We start from the raw sequence: 17,589 nt of genomic DNA, 5'->3' as shown, positions 1-17,589 counted from the left end.
AGTTTTGTAATGAAAGGTTCACACAGCTCTAACTGATCCGTCTGTCTGCTCTTAAATTACACTGACACCTAGTGGCCTGTGTGGATACAGCTTTATAAAGACTAGGAAATTCCACTCTAATTTAAAAAGAAAAAACCTGAAGCGGTCAGGGCTGGCAAGCACAGAAATGGATGACACCCTGGTCTGTGAGGTAAGATTTTCCTGTTGTCAGGCTGCATTAGAGCAAGCTTTGTTGACTAAGACTATAAAACAGGTGTGTCTCCCTCACAGTGCCAATGGACCGGATCCTTGCTCCCCAGTATTTAATTCTGCCCCCTGGCACCAGTTCCTGGAACACTTTAATCTTCATCTAGCTTTCCGAGGGGTTACAGAGCCCTTCTGTCGGTGTGTGAGTGTGTGTGCGCATATTAGGAAGAGAGAAGAAAGAGGACCTAGTGATGCTTTGCTAAAATGCCAGTGCAGCAGGGAACAGGCCAGCTGGCCAACAGCATGAAACTTGGAAACAATATGAAAATTGGAAAGCCAACAAAATGGATTGTGGAGGGCTGGGGAGCTCCCTGCTCCCCAAATAAAAAGGAGATCAAGCAGCACATCCTGGTCTCTCCCATCACTCTCCTCTGAACCATACTCAACTGGACAGACGTAAAAGCCTATTCTACGACATGGTAACTCAGTGAAATTCAAGAATTAAAAACAAAACAAAAAAAACCCCACACCAAGTAATTTTCACGCCTTAAGGCCTTAAATCGGAATCTTTCCTATGACATCAGTGGGCACTGGATCAGGTCAGGTGATGGGGAAAGGTGCTGATTCCTCTAGAGAGGATGAAGTCCTCTACATACAAAAAGCAACAAGATGGGCAATGGCACTGCAGGCTTCCCTCATACTACCTCAGCTAATTTGCATCTACCTTGATCTGGAGTGACCCATCTCTAAGCATAGTTCATCCTCCAGACCCAGTAAATCCTGTGCATATCTCTGAAGGCTGCCAGTTGTGCTGGTGGTATTGTGATGTGGTCTCCTCCCACTAGGAAGTGGGTGGAGATCACCCACTTGTTTCACATAGCCAACAGGCAACTGAAAGCAAATGAAAACTTTCAGCTATAACTAATGCTCTTGGGAATGAAAAGGGGAAAATAATTCTGTTCTGAAGCTTTGGTCTATTTGTTTCTGGAATAGTGAATTTTTTCACAGAAGTATTTTGATTTTTTTTTTTTAATTTTCAACAGAAACATTAGCCAAGAAACAGAGAGGGAGGTGGGGGGGGGGGGGGAGAGAAACCTCTTGCCCCACCTTTTGTTTTGTTTTTGTTTTCCAATTTTTGTATTGTCGCTGTATAACTCTTGGATCACCAGCTTAGTCAGATGACTGGATCCTGAATGGTGGTCTGATCCTACTAGAAGTCATTTAAATCCTAGATCAAGTCCAATATTTTTCAAAATGGTGTATTTTATATAACTCATACACTTCTGTTTTAATGCTTGTTCACAGACTAGTTTCTTATAAAGTGGGACTAGCTGGTCTGCTTTAGAAAGCTTCAGCCAGGTTGAAAGTGCGTTGATCTACCCTTGATCTATTGATAGTTTAGGTAGCAGACTCATAAAAATGTGAAAGTATTATACATTTAGCATGGAGAAGACAATTATTTTATCTATTTACAGGCCTGTGTAAGAAGCTCAATAGACTCTGCAGCATGAAATAGTTATAATAATACCTACATTAGTACAACATGGTATTTTTAATACACCTTTACCTCGATATAACGCTGTCCTTTGGGAGCCAAAAAGTCTTACCCTGTTATAAGTGAAACCGCATTATATCGAACTTGCTTTGATCTGCCGGAGTGCGCATCCCCCCCCCCGCCCCCAAGCACTGCTTTACCGCGTTATATCAGAATTCGTGTTATATTGGGTTGTGTTATATTGGGGTAGAGGTGTACATTTAATTTTTAAAATACATTAAGATGAAATTCGTACCTCTGTCTGTACCATGGACATCCTATAAGACCGCATGTCAGACACCAGCCCTAATATATCTACAAACTCATGATCACGAATGTGCTGTAAGAGCCGATCCAATGCTATAAATGTTCCTGTCCGTCCCACGCCAGCACTGTAACACACACAACATTACAGATTACTACTTTCTGTGGGTGGGAGTAGAGGGGATAAGTGGTTGTGGGGTACAGAAAGCAAATGATGTGCTGTAATTCAGAATTATGAAATAATCATCCTGATGAAAATATGTCTAATTTGCACTGGATTCATACAATTGACTAATCCTTTGAGTATATGCCACACAGTAATTCACAGTTCACTTATAAAGAATGCACGGGACTAAAGGCTTTGCAATTACTTCACCTTTCTTTAAAAAATTAAAATCGTTATACAGAAGAGCTGTGATAGGCAATTGACTAATTCTGCCAGCTGAAACTGTCCGGGCTGAAAAACTCCAACCCTCAGAGTGATATTCTGGGCCAAATCAGATGGGGGTAAATTTGGCCTCCTCTCACTGTCTTACATTTTCTTGACTGACCACCTTTCTCCCTTATACCTGCAATTCCCTTTCTCCCTTATATTTTTCCTAATGATGATGAGAGGTATAAAACTACTTGAGCTGTATCTGTGAATTCAGATAGACCTACATTACGGTGCCTACAGAAAATGAGCTTGACAAAGTTACACTTGCAGTTCCACAAGGTTTAGTTTCAGAGCTCTGCAAAGTCAACAGACTTCTTGTGAAATGGTCACTGTGACACTGACTGGTTTTGAGGGCCACAGAAGAGATTTTCAGCTGCTGGAGGCCCAGTACTTTTTAAAATCAGGCAATTGATTTAAATGCCAAAATATGGATTTAAAAGGCTAACTTTGGAAGGGTGAGGGAGGGGATGGAGAAAGAAAGAAAGTCTCACACACAATATATTTTGTTTTAATAGAGAGAGTGAAAATCTTAGTTTAATTTTATTAAGCCTGATTTTTAAAGGTGCAGAACAGTTTGATGTAAATAGGTGTGGATCCAACATTCTAAAAACCAAACCATTTGCTTTCACATTCTTGATACAACTGTATGTGAAATTGGTAAATATTATTTGCATACCTGAGAGAAAAGTTTTAGGCAGACATGGGGTGGCTTTAGGTATAAATTGACTAGGCAGATGCATAGAATATCATATCTGTGACACTGGTAGGATATTTATTAATCCAATAAAAGTGGTTGATTTTATAAATATGACCGAGATAGGATAAAAATTCATGAATTCAATAACCGTTTTTTGTTCTATTTAACTTGACATGTCCTATCATTAATCAATTCATCCATTTTCATGAATTTGACAGACATGATAAAAATCATGACTCCAATAGATAAAATAATAAATGTCTGACTCTAAGAGGTAGTAAGTTTAATAAATCCAGTAACAGACTATCAATTTCATGCATTCATTAAAGTTAGATAAAAATTTTAATGGTCTCCAAAAGTATCACAAAAAACATTGGTTCATTTTTCCACTGATTTCATGAAATCATTAATTCTATGTGCTGCAAGACCTACACTGCACTTTAGCATTCTATCCAAAACCACATTTCTCTGCAGGTAGCATTATCCTTATGAAAAAGTCAAACCCTAAATGGTCTAGCCCCCATACTCTCCCAATGCAAAGTATGCATGAGCCAGGGGAGTTAAGTATAGGGTTGTGAAATTAAATGCTGTAGATAGTCCCTTCTTTGAGCCTCCCAGTGTCTGTCTCAATTTTGCATTAGGGCTCTGTCCTGCAGCTGTACTCACCATGAGTTTACCTAGTAACTTCTGTGGAACAACTCATAAGGAGACCTGCAGGACTGAACACTATTAGAAATGAAAAATTCTGCTATTGCACCACTTCCTAGTAAGAATTCTGGAAATCTCATGAGGAACTAGAAAGGGTGATATTGTAAAAGGCTGTTTGCTGAGTAATGTCACCGTTATTTAGGGCACACCACGTGACTGCAAAGGACAGAACGTTCCAAACACCACTTCAGTAATGAGGAAGCTATGCTGGAGGCTTTTGACATTGTTTGAATGCAACATAACTGTAGCTATGCATACCCAGACACACATTTTCACAGCTTGTGAGCAGATGCCTTAGGAAGGGTGATGTAGGGAGGTGGGGCTAATAGCTTCATAAAGCTTTGAGTTCCATTCAGGGTATACCTAGCAGTTTAAACACACACTAACTGATCTGTTACACACCTCTTTCTACTAGGTAACCCTATGTAGCAGGGTTGTCACCCGCTCCTGCCCCGAAAGGCTTGAAATCAGCCCTGGGAGAGGGCTGCTGCTAGGAAAGCAGCAAGCCTAGGCTGATTGGGGAAAGCAGCCTCAGATGGGGGCCACGCAGGCTGCAGGGTCTTGTACAAGGCTCCTGGAGGTACTGGGTTGCAGAGAAAGGCAGCAGGTCAACACCTCCCTTGCCTATGACGACTGGTTTATACAGACTGCAGTCGGCCCCAGTGAAAGGGGGTTAGATGGTGACTGGCAGTAGCCCATAGGCTGACGCAAGGTGGGGATAGAGGGTGGGGGTTCCCTGGGGAGGGGACACCCAGATCTGTGGTGTATTGCCTGGACGGGCAGCACTCCAGGTAAAAGGGCACTGGGGTCCTAGGAGGGACACGGGGACCAGCAGCAGCAGGACACCGGCCTGCAGAGAGTGCTCTGCGCTGGAAACAGGGCCGGCTCTAGGTTTTTTGCCGCCCCAAGCAAAAATATTTTTGGCTGCCACCCCCCCCAGCCCACCAGTGCCCCCCCCACCCGCACCCCCTGCCGCCCCAGCACTGGGCTCCCCCCCAAACGTGGAATCCGCTACCAGCACACGACGGCCAAGCCCTGGCCCAGCCGTGACTCTGTCCCCATGCGGGTGGAGCTGCTGGGCGGCACGGAGTGGGAGTACTTCCAGGTGGCGGTGCGGCTGCGGGGCGGCGCGGAGAACACGGCCCCCTCCCTGGGCTTTGCGGCGCTGCTGGTGGCCAAGGTGGATCAGTTTGTGCTCACCACCCTCACCCCTGACATGCTGGCAGCCGAGGATCTGGAGAGCCCCCTGGACCTGCTGCTCTTCAGCCTCACTCCGCCCTAGCCCAGCCCCGGCGGGCGGGAAGGCAAGGATCTCCGGCTGCGGGGCTACCTGCTCAGCACTGATGAGCCCAGCCGGCCGCTCACCTCTTCACACACTCCGGGAGCCCCTCTCGCCGCCGCCGCAGCCCAGGCTTGGCTCCAGGGGACCCCACTTCCCTCCCTCCCCAGCTCCTCACACACTTTGGGCAGGGCTGCCCAGAGAATTCAGGGGGCCTGGGGCAAAGCAATTTCAGGGGCCCCTTCCATAAAAAAAAGTTGCAATACTATAATAACATGTATTTGGAAATGTAAAAAATAACTAGTGAAATAGATTCAAAAATTAATTTGTAATAATTTGAAAATACACTAAATACATTAAATTCTTTAATGGTATGTATACATTTGCAATTACATAATGGGCTGTTGCTGGGTGATGGTAATGGTTGGTGCCAATGGGCTGTCGCTGCCTGGGGGTGGTGCTGCTGTTGCCCAGGGCTGGGTGGGGAGCTGGGCTCTGGGTTGGGCGGTACCCGGCTCACAGGGGCTGGGCTCAGGGCTGTGGGGGATGGGGTCGGGGGTGCCCGGCTCAGAGGGGCTAGGCTCGGCGCTGGGGGTCAGGGCTGTGGGGGGGATGGGGTCGGGGGGTGCCCGGCTCAGAGGGGCTAGGCTCGGAGCTGGAGGTCAGGGTTGTGGGGGTTGGGGTCAGGGGGTGCCCGGCTCAGAGGGGCTAGGCTCGGAGCTAGGGGTCAGGGTTGTGGGGGATGGGGTCGGGGGTGCCCAGCTCAGAGGGGCTAGGCTCGGAGCTGGGGGTCAGGGCTGTGGGGGATGGGTCGGGGGTGCCCCGGCCCCTTACCCCTCTCCCAAACATTGCTGCAGCCGCCTGGTGTCTCCAGCGGGGCCTGAGTTCCCGCCGCTCGGCCGCAGCTTGCAGCCCCGCCCCCTTACCGGCTGAGATGCCGGGGGAGGGGGAAGACGGAGGCAGGTGGCTGGGCCAGGGCCGGCTCCCAGCAATGCCGCCCCAAGCAAAAAAATAAAAAATAAAAATAAAAAAGGGGGGCCGGAGTGCCGCCTCTTAGAAAGTGCCGCCCCAAGCACGTGCTTGGAGGGTTGGTGCCTAGAGCTGGCCCTGGCTGGAAAGAGTTAATTCTTGAGACTACCAGCAGGAGGCACCGCAGGGGTGAGTCCCACACCATCGCACCCTATAATAATCTACCATTACCAGGAGCAGTCTTACCATTACACATTGTGGGGCAAATTAATCTTTGATGTCACTACAATGGAGTTACATCAGGAATCAATTTGGTACAATTATTAATGCAGCAGCTGCCTTCAGAGAGCTCAATAGTGTCTTACAAGAAGCCTGATGATGAACAAAGGTGACAGTTACTATATAAAAATGCTGCCCTCAAGAAAAAAAAAAACCTGTATATTGTGCCATATGGTTTACTGCCGGTCTATGGATTTAACTCCCAACGTTGTGTACTGAAGGCCAAATTATCCAAGAGTGATGATCTACACAGAGTACGTCTCTGTAGGGAAACGGCATACTGCTTGACAGACTGTTTTGATTTTTCCATTTGAATTGCAAAAACATGGAAATGCAAGTGTATGGCAAGGTCCTCAGATGATATAATACAACACTGCATAACTCCACTGACGTCCATGAGGCTAATTTACCTCAGCTGAGGATCAGACCTGTAATACTTTACTATGATAAAAATATATGGTATCTCTCCCTCTCCCTCACCCCCCTTACATCTAGGAACACAGAATGAAATCCTGGTCCCATTAAAGTCAATGGTAAAACTCTCACTTACTGCAATAGGGCCAGGATTTTACCATAAGACACAAAAAAACAAAACAAAACAAAAATACAGTTCTCAGCACCTGAAAGGTGGAAAGAAATCCCTCCCTCCAGTGTTCTTCTCAATGTATTTGAATGGTTACACATTAAAGGAAAATGGAAAATTAAGCCTTTACCTGCAGTGTATGACCATGGGGCCTTTACTCTTTGTTGACTGCTGTCTGACCATCTGTACAAACTGCAAGATGCTCTCTGCAGCATTTGTAGTGGGGACACCATGATCAGGCCAGGCAGTGTAGTTAAAATGCATTACATCTTGCACTTCATCAGCCTAAGGCGGAAAAAACAGAACAACAGCACGTTCATATTTGTTTTACCTGTGCGATCATGTTCAATCTGATTCATGCATTTACAAATACAGACTAATGAAATTAGAGCTAGTCAAAAATGGTAAAGATCGTATGTGAACATTTTCACATTATTTTTGCTCCACAGTTTCAAAAAAGAAATATATTTTCAGTTAATATTTTTTGTAAAACTTAAAAAAAAAAATTCTATGGTTTGGGGGTTTGTTTTTGTTTCTCCTTTTTCTTTTCACCCCATTTTTCTGGAAAGATCAGAAACTTGGGAATTTTAACATTCAGGTTTAATTGGAAAAAAATAAAAAACAACGAAAAACAGTTTTTTGGGAAAAAGACTTTTTTTTAAACAAACATTTGACATTCATAAAATTTCTAACAGCTCTAACTGAAATGTATTAGAAGACTAGGACAGTACTTCAACAAACAAGGATCTGGCTTTGAGACAAATGCACTCAAGTGACAGTTTTTTATCCCCACAACTCAGGACAGAGAGTTGATGCTGTAAATTCCTACAGCACTATGGTTCTGATCCACTGTATCAGTCTCCCATTCTTGCACAAGTTCAAATGATGATTCCTGTAATTAGTAGTGCCATTCAAAGCATTGGGAGGCAGAGATGAAATTGGAATAGACACCTGAAAATCTGGATGCTTATCCAAACACTTTTGGTTCAGAAATCTAATGCTCTCAAAATAATTTCTATATTTCCTGGTTTTGATAGTCCATTCTTGAACTATTTCCAGCCTTTCTGGTCCAAATTAAAAAGTATGGGAATGCACCGGAATGATTGCAGTTTGATTCAGTTCTATTACATTACATTTGACAACTGTTTTGCCCATTCCTAGCTGTACTTCTGCCTTAAGCAAGTACAAGTGTTTGAAAGATTGGAATGTGCAGTAGGCTCCTCCCACTTCCTCTGCTTAGAGCAGTTAATACAGCAAAACATTCTATTACCACAGCACCAAGGGATGGAATACCATTCATGGATTAAATTCTGTTTTATTCAACAGCATTTCAGGGACATGGCACCAAAAGAATGCCACAAATAATGTGCAATTGCCTCCTTTACAAACAATATTCCTCAACTTCTATATTCTTATTTTCAGGCCTTGAACAGTTTATAATTGAAAATGGACCATCGTCTGATACACAGGACCAAAAAAAACCCCAAAACCTGGCTGAAATGTGGTCTCCAAAGAAACCATTATCATTAATTATTTGTACTACACTAGCACTTAGAACCCCTAGTCATGATCAGGGCCCAATTATGCTAGATGTTGTGCATTAGGTCTACACTATGTAAGGATCCTCCTGGGAAACCTCAGGTGTCCACGTAGGGCACCATTAGTTACACCTTTACACCACAGCAGCAACGTACCAAGCATAACAGTTTTTGTGGGTTGAACATTTGTCCACTAGGATCTAGACTAGAGAGACAACCTTTACGCCCTGGAGATGCCTGGGATGGATAGAAATAAGAGAAGGGCCTGAACCAAAACCCCAGATCAGAACATCTTTGAAATCTGAAGGTGCTTGCAATCAAAACCTATTTATGAATGTTGCCATTGGCCCCTCTTTCTCTAACTAAGTGCCCCAAAACTCCAGATCTGAACACCCCTGAATTTTGGAGTGTGTGAGATATGGATCCAACTTTTGCAGGGTGGGCTAATCTCTAATGAAAAGCAATGAAACATCTTTCCCGTCACCTACATAGCTGATTCTGAAGTTCCTATAAGACCAGTCCGTTTGCGCCTCCTCAGAAAGCATCTCCACTGTGATGTCCCCATAAGCAATAGGCTCTTCTGTAAAAGGCCAGTAATGATCACATTTCACCTAGAAGAAAAGAAAAAACAACAGTACAATCAAAATCTATTTAGACTCAAGTTTGGGAAGCAACACAGCAGAATTTGGCTTGGCACTGAAGCACGTGTGTGTTATGTAGATGTGTGTGTGTAAACTCTCACCAAAAATGAAGCTTTAGAAAAGCAGCCTGATTATGGCAAAAGAAAGATCTATGGGTCTCATTATGGCCCATGGACTGTAGACAGTAGTCATCCCTAATAGAAGAGCATTGATGATCTCAGACAACAAGTTTCCAAAATGCAGTGAACAAGCTCATACATGAAAGGAAATGAAAATATATGTTCCAAGTGTTCTCTATTACAGTGTAAAGGACCATGATGTAATATTTTTATTTTATTTAGATTTAAAATAATAAAGACAATCAACCAAGGCTCTAGGCACCCTAACAATCAACCATGCAGTAAATACCATAAAATTAAACCATAGCAGCATTAAAATCCATTTCACCGGACCCACTTACCCCATTCACCATCTAAGAAGCACACCCTCAGCCTTCTCCAGAGACCCAATGAAACAGGTGTCTCTTTCAGTGTGCTTGCAAATCTGAGTTATTTTGGAACAAGCGGGTGGGAAGACCAAGTTCCAGAGTCCCAGAGCTCCCACAGAGAACAGCCTGCCAGGTATCGTCTTTCTTTTACAATGAGGAGGATCCAGTTAAGCATCCATGCTGACTGCAGCTGTGGCAGTATGGCATGGGAGAGAGGCGTGTCCATTGGCTTGTGCCAGCCCATATATGGCTTCACAGCTCATAACCAACACATTAAACTCAACCCAGAGACCAATGGGCAGCTAGTTATCCTGGAACATTGCTGTTACAATGCCCTGCTCAATAAGCGAACTGCTGCATTCTACACAAACCTCGGTCTCTGAATGGTTTTAAGGTGTAATCCCATATAGAGAGCATTGCAATAGCCAAATCTTGAGGTAACAAAAGCACGGATAATGGTGGCAAGGTCTGTGGCCAGAAGGAAAGGCCACGATGTCCTAGCCAGACACTGATGGGAAACAACAGAGTGGGCCACTGCTGTGATGTGGTCATCAAACAGTAGCTGGGGGGCTAAAATAACCCGAGTTGTGAATACTTAACTAATGACAGATGTACTCCTTCAATCCAAGGGGCTGATATTACCCCTGCCATCTCCCCTGGCTGCTTCCCCAAACCCACCATCATTGCTCACTATCATCCATGTGCCAACCTTGACTAGACAGCGACTGAGACGCTGAACTGCATCATCCAAACTAGACAAGACATATACACAGAGTTGGGTGTCATCATCATACTGCAGCCCATGTCTCCTTACTAGTAACAAACTTGGACAGATGATTAGGGAGGAGTATAAAAATATTGCTCAAGCATGCAGGGGTGTAATCAGGAAGGCCAAAGTACAATTGGAGGTGCATCTAGCAAGGAATGTGAAGGGTAACAAGAAGGGTTTCTACCAGTATGCTAGGAACAAGAAGGTGGTCAGGGAAAGTGTGGGACCCTTACTGGATGGGGGAGGCAACCTAGTGACAGATGATGTGGAAAAAGCTGAAGTACTCAATGCTTTTTTTGCCACGGTTTTCACAGACCAGGTCAGCTCCCAGACTGCTGCACTGGGCGGCACAGTAGGGGGAGGAGGTGATCAGCCCTCAGTGGTGAAAGAACAGGTTAGGGACTATTTAGAAAAGCTGGACATGCACAAGTCCATGGGGTCAGATGCAATTCATCCGATGGTGCTGAGGGAGTTGGCTGATGTGATTGCAGAGCCATTGGCCATTATCTTTGAAAACTTGTGGCGATTTGGGGAGGTCCTGGAAAATTGGGAAAAGGCAAATATATAGTGTCCATCTTTAAAAAAGGGAAGAAAGAGAATCCATGGAACTACAGACTGGTCAGCCTCACCTCAGTCCCCAGAAAAATCATGGAGCAGGTCCTCAAGGAATCCATTTTGAAGCACTTGGAGGAGAGGAAGGTGATCAGGAACAATCAACATGGATTCACTAAGGACAAGTCATGCCTGACCAACCTGATTGCCTTCTCTGATTAGATGACTGGCTGTGTGGATATGGGGAAAGCGATGGACGTGATATACCTTGACTTTATCAAAGCTTTTGATACCGTCTCCCACAGTATTCTTGCCAGCAAGTTAAAGTAGTATGGATTGGATGAATGGACTATAAACTGGATAGAAAGCTGGCTAGATTGTTGGGCTCGGCTCGATGTCTAGCTGGCAGCCAGTATCAAGCGGAGTGCCCTGGGGGTTGGTCCTGGGGCTAGTTTTGTTCAACATCTTCATTAATGATCTGGATGATGGATTGCACACTCAGCAAGTTTGTAGATGACACTAAGCTGGAGGGAGAGGTAGATATGCTGGAGGGTAGGGATAGGGTCCAGAGTGATCTAGACAAATTGGAGCCAAAAGAAATCTGATGAGGTTCAACAAGGACAAGTGCAGGGTCCTGCACTTAGGACAGAAGAATCCCTTGCACTGCTACAGGCTGGGGACCGACTGGCTAAGTGGCAACTCTGCAGAAAAGGACCTGGGTATTACAGTGGACAAGAAGCTGGATATGAGTCAACTTTGTTGATGTGCCCTTGTTGCCAAGAAGGCTAACGGCATATTGGGCTGCATTAGTAGGAGCATTGCCAGCAGATTGAGGGAAGTGATTATTCCCCTCTATTCGGCACTGGTGAGGCCAAATCTGGAGTATTGTGTCCAGTGTTGCCCCCCCCCCCCGCTACAGAAAGGATGTGGACAGATTGAAGAGAGTCCAGCAGAAGGCAACAAAAATGATTAGGGGGCTGGGGCACATGATTTATGAAGAGAGGCTGAGGGAACTGGGTTTATTTAGTCTGCAGAAGAGAAGAGAAGAGTGAGGGGGAATTTGATAGCAGCCTTCAACTACCTGAAAGGAGGGGTTCCAAAGAGGATGGAGATCGGCTGTTCTCAGTGGTGCCAGATGACAGAACAAGGAGCAACAGTCTCAAGTTGCAGTGTGGGAGGTCAAGGTTGAATATTAGGAAAAACTATTTCATTAGGAGGGTGGTGAAGCACTGGAATGGGTTACCTAGGGAAGTGGTGGAATCTCCATCCTTAGAGGTTTTTAAGACCCAGCTTGACAAAGCCCTGGCTGGGATGATTTAGTTGGGGTTGGACTCTATGACCGCTTGAGGTCTCTTCCAACCCTAATCTTCTATGATTCTATGATATCCAAGATCATAAGCAATGTACATACATTAGCTGATTATTATATTTCACATTCCATTTTGAAAAATAATGTTTTGTCATTTTTACACAGCTCTCACATTGACAGTGTCCCTATTATTATTAAAATACCATTGATATCTGCATGTCATTTACATACGTGTTATCTGTGCAAATGGCCAGAACAAAAAAAAATAGCTGGAAAGCAAATATAGATGCTACAAATATCATGGCCAAGACTGTGTTGATTTGGTTATCTCAGTTTAATGAAAGAATATCTATTACATTGACATCTGTTATAATGGCTGCACTGAAACCATGCAATAAAGCGTGTTGTGTCCAATGCTAATTTACAGAGAACAATAAGATATTTGGAGGCATGCTTCAAGCGGAAGAGAAAAAGATCACTGGTGCCATCTTTAATTTTAGTATTGTTTTGTTCTCTTGTTCCTAATACCACCAGAACAACAGTACTAGGAAATGAGTGTTCTCTTCATCCACACAAGAGGTACAGCATGGGCTCTGGCAGCTCCTCCATGCTGCCCCAACAGTGTGTTGACCTGAAGGGAGAGTAAGACTCTATTTCAGTCCATAGGTGCTGGAACTAGGGGTCCTGGTGGTGCTGCTGCACCCTCTGGCAGGAAGTGGATTCCATTAGATACAGGGTTCACAGTTTGGTTCAAAGGATTTCAGCACATTCAGTGACCATGCCCAGCCAATTCTCGGCCTCTCTGCTGAAACTCCCAATCAGGGGGACAACCGGTGCCAACTGTGTTAGTAGTTTTTGTGATGTGGATACACACCTGTAGACTAGGAACTGAGCTGGGACCACCACTCATTTCAGAGATGCCAACAAACAGCCATCAGACAGTAACAATTTTTCATTCACCGCCAGCCTGGATTCAAACCAGTAACAGTCCCCTGAGCCATCCACTCCCTATTGCTGCCATTTTAAAGTCTAATTTGAGTCATGTAAGAATCTTTTACTCTTGATAAAAATCTTGTCAGCCTCTTACAACAGGTAACTTCCTACTAAAGATGGGACCAAAACCAAACCTGAGGTCCAAACACAGCTGAAGTTCAAGTAGTTCATATTTGGATTCAAATATTATGACTCTACTTGCTACCATTACTCATGGTCTCATTCAGCACCAGCTCTTTAGACTTGTTATTTATTATCATTAATCTTAATTATTTGTGTTACAGTAGCACCGAGAGCGGTCTCAATTCAAATAGGGGCCCTATTGTGCTAGATGCCCTAACACTACAAACAAATAGAACTATTCCTACACCGAAGAGCTTACAATAAGTGACCATGGGTCCCCTTCTGGATCTCCTATTGATTTCATTAGGAGTTTTGGGTGCAGAGGGCTTTCAAGAGCTTGCCTTATATTGCTGTTTTGTGTTAGAAAATAATGCAAAGGAACCTAACGACCACTGAAATTATTTATTTCCTTGCAAAATGCACATAGGATTATGTTACGTACCCTTCTTTTTTCATTACACTGCGTGAGCATAACAATGATTTGTGATTTTTGCTGGAGAACCATCTTCCAAAAATCATTCCTTGTCTCTGGCAATGGCCCCTGGGTTGCAATGTATTCCTGTGGTGAGTTGTAGCCCTAAGAGACAGGTGCAATTTATTAATATACTTCATTTCACAGACTGTTCAGAACATAAATTCTCCTCAGGAGCATATTTACAACGTTTTTAAAGTTACATTTTTGAATGTTTAAGTCCAAAATTCAAAGAGCTTTTTTAAAGTAATTCCTAACATGAAGAAGCCTATATCAAGTTGTTTGGTTTGTTGTTTTTAATTCAGTAAAAACTGTTTTTTTTTTTTAATCAAAATATTTCCAAGGAGATTTTGAGTCCCAAATACTACAGAAGAACCTGGAAATTAACCTGTGTATGGACAGAAAGTAAAACTGACCAATGTAAATTCACTGTCCAAAAGTACAAAAAATAAACAGCATAAAAAATGAAAACTAAATCAGGGCTGTTTTTTTTTTAAACAAAGTTTTAATAAATTTAACATGCTGTGAATTCACAAGTACAATAGTTATATATCCTTATCTTGTCCTTTCCCCCAAATAAATTAAGTGGCACCTGTGGTGAATTAAATTTAATAATAGAATCAAAAGGAAAGGATTAATCAGCTGAACTCTAATCAAGGAACACATGCGTAAGTGTTTGCAAGCTCAAGACCCAAATCAGTAAAATACCTGGTAATCTTAGACCTAAAATAATAGTAATAGATTATTCTAAAAGTCATAACTCTTAGAAGGTTATCATATATTTATAATTTACTAAACCAGAAGCACTTTTAGGAGAAATTATACCCATACATTCACATTCCTATCCCTCCGCTAATCTGTCTGCTTTTATTTGTAGATACTTTTTTGGGCACTATTGTAGAAAAGGGAATTTAGTAAATAATACAAGATACCATTTCAGTATCTGCTAGTTAACATCAGGCATATTTGCTGGGTGTCAGGACTGATTTAACTATGACCCTGGGTCCCTGTTTTCAGTGAACACAGGAGATTATCAGCAGAACTAGGTTCAGAAAGTTATCTAATACCCACAGTAGTTGGGGGAAAAAATAACAGATACGTTCAAACCACAGTATGTTCCTGCATGAAATAGGCTATGGATGTATCAGCCTACAGCATTCAAGTAATTAAAATACTGATGATTTGGAAGCACTTTCCATAGGCAGCCTAATTCAGCATTTCCCATCTGTAAAAAACTCAGTTCAAACTCAACACTCATAATAATTCGTAAGTACAGAACATATTTCATTTTGCTTCCTATGGGATATGTATATAACTGATGCAGCGCATTTCTGTTGACAGTGGAAAGCAGATCACCATGAACACTAGGGTTTGAGATGAAACTACCATGAGGTGCCAAGTGGGAGAGTGATCATCCAAATAAGCCAAAAACTAACATAGCTGTGTTGTATCTAAAGTATTGGAAGGTGGTTTTTGTGCGTAGTATTAAACACATCTAAAATATAAACACGAAACTGACAAAAGCTGAAGAGACATATATATCTGGATGATATATATATATATATATATATAGATAGATAGATAGATAGATGCTATAAAATTGTCATTCTAGTTTTCTGACTAGCATCAAATGTACACATTATTAATATTTAATGAAGAAAAAGAGCCTGCATGGCCTTATCACTTAGTTCTGTGATCTTGTCAGATCTCGGAGGCTAAATAAGGTCAGTGCTTTGTCAGTGTTTGGATGGGAGACTTCCAAAGTGGGGATATTGATTCAGTAATGCTCTTCCCATTTTAGTCAGTACTGAACCAAGTCCTTAGCATGAAGCTATGGGCCACTCTGCTGTTTCAGTGGAGAACTAGAACACAGATATGCCAACCATTTGTAGTCATTAAAGATGCCACAGCACTTTTCATAACAGTAGGGAGCTTTTCCCAGCATCCTGGCCAAGTTCCGATGTACAAAATTACATTCTGCCTCCCTACATATCCCACACAGTTACAGCTGAATACAGCATTCTTCACTTGCTGTCCTAAAACTATAGCAGTATTGCTATGAGCTGTTAGACAGCTGCTCTAACATAGTGCAAGGAAGAAGGAGTGAACAGAACAATAGCAAGATCAGGGTAGTGCAAATAGAAGCTATGTTTGCACACCATGCCCTGGGCTTGTTCTCTGTGCATTTTAACTGTACCTATATCTCTGGTTCACTGCCTTTATTCCACATAGATTAAAATATTGGAAAAAAAACCTCTAGCTGTTTGAGAATAGCAGTGCAGAGATTAACCTTTTCACCTGTGTCCCCAGCCAATTTCCTCCCACCTGTAACAGGATGCACGCAAATTTCAGTGTTGCTGTGGCAAAATGTGCACAAAAACAAGTTTATGGGCTGGTGAAAAGTACTGTTCACTGAAGGCAAAATTAGTGACATTGCGGTAAATTTTTTTTTTTTTTTTTTTTTTTTTTTTAAAGAAGTCACCAAACTGCTAGGAATTTTCACTCTTTTCACTACCTGTGTGATATCTCCCTACTAAGAACATTAAGCCTCAGGTTGATTTGAGTCTTATCACTTACAGGAATATAGTTGGCATTAATGTAGTCTGAACCTTCTTCTTCATTCATCGAAATTAATCTGACACGGCTAAAGTCATCTGTAAAAAGAAGTGGGGGGGAAGAATGGGGGCAGCTTGAGCAAATGGTGGGAGGTTTTAAATAATTTCTTAAAATCCTGAAACACAATTCAGGGCCGTCTCTAGGTTTTTTGCTGCCCCAAGCAAAAAAATTTTTGGCTGCCCCCTCCAGCCCACCAGTGCCCCCCCCACCCGCACCCCCTGCCACCCCAGCACTGGGCTCCCCCCCAAACGTGGGATCCGCTACCAGCACACGGCGGCTAAGCCCTGGCCCAGCCGTGACTCTGTCCCCATGCAGCTGGAGCTGCTGGGCGGCGCGGAGTGGGAGTACTTGCAGGTGGCAGTGCGGCTGCGGGGCGGCACGGAGAACACGGCCCCTCCCTGGGCTTTGCAGGGCTGCTGGTGGCCAAGGTGGATCAGTTCGTGCTCACCATCCTCACCCCTGACATGCTGGCAGCCGAGGACCTGGAGAGCCCCCTGGACCTGCTGCTCTTCAGCCTCACCGCGCCCTGGCCCAGCCCCGGCGGGCGGGAAGGCAAGGATCTCCGGCTGCGGGGCTACCTGCTCAGCACTGATGAGCCCAGCCGGTAGCTCACCTCTTCACACACTCAGGGAGCCCCTCTCGCCGCCACCGCAGCCTGGGCTTGGCTCCAGGGGACCCCACTTCCCTCCCTCCCCAGCTCCTCACACGCTCTGGGCAGGGCTGCCCAGAGAATTCAGGGGGCCTGGGGCAAAGCAATTTCAGGGGCCTCTTCCATAAAAAAAAGTTGCAATACTATTGTAACATGTATTTGGAAATGTAAAAAATAACTAGTGAAATAGATTCAAAAATTAATTTGTAATAATTTGAAAATACACTAAATTTTAAAACATTAAATGCTTTAATGGTATGTATACATTTGCAATTACATAATGGGCTGTCGCTGGGTGATGGTAATGGTTGGTGCCAATGAGCTGTTGCTGCCTGGGGGTGGTGCTGCTGTTGCCCAGGGCTGTGTGGGGAGCTGGGCTCTGGGTTGGGGGGTACCTGGCTCACAGGGGCTGGGCTCAGGGCTGTGGGGAGATGGGGTCGGGGGGTGTCCGGCTCAGAGGGGCTGGGCTCAGCGCTGGGGGTCAGGGCTGTGGGGGGGATGGGGT

General features: G+C 44.0%; 1 protein-coding gene across 2 annotated transcripts in view; it reads right to left on the bottom strand.

Annotated features, from left to right (window-relative positions):
* The window catches only part of PTPRO (protein tyrosine phosphatase receptor type O), a 199,627-nt gene that overhangs the window by 4,197 nt on the left and 177,841 nt on the right, over positions 1 to 17,589 (bottom strand). For both annotated transcript variants that reach the window (XM_054036062.1, XM_054036071.1), the window contains 5 exons: positions 16,397 to 16,473; positions 13,790 to 13,924; positions 8,962 to 9,084; positions 7,066 to 7,220; positions 1,977 to 2,112 (listed from right to left, as the gene is read on the bottom strand). In XM_054036062.1, coding sequence (XP_053892037.1) covers positions 1,977 to 2,112; positions 7,066 to 7,220; positions 8,962 to 9,084; positions 13,790 to 13,924; positions 16,397 to 16,473 — 626 coding nt within the window. The remainder of the gene's footprint in view (positions 1 to 1,976; positions 2,113 to 7,065; positions 7,221 to 8,961; positions 9,085 to 13,789; positions 13,925 to 16,396; positions 16,474 to 17,589) is intronic.

The sequence above is a fragment of the Malaclemys terrapin genome, chromosome 1, assembly GCF_027887155.1.
Source record: "Malaclemys terrapin pileata isolate rMalTer1 chromosome 1, rMalTer1.hap1, whole genome shotgun sequence".
NCBI lineage: Eukaryota > Metazoa > Chordata > Testudines > Emydidae > Malaclemys > Malaclemys terrapin.
This window is presented reverse-complemented; position numbering and strand designations above follow the sequence as displayed.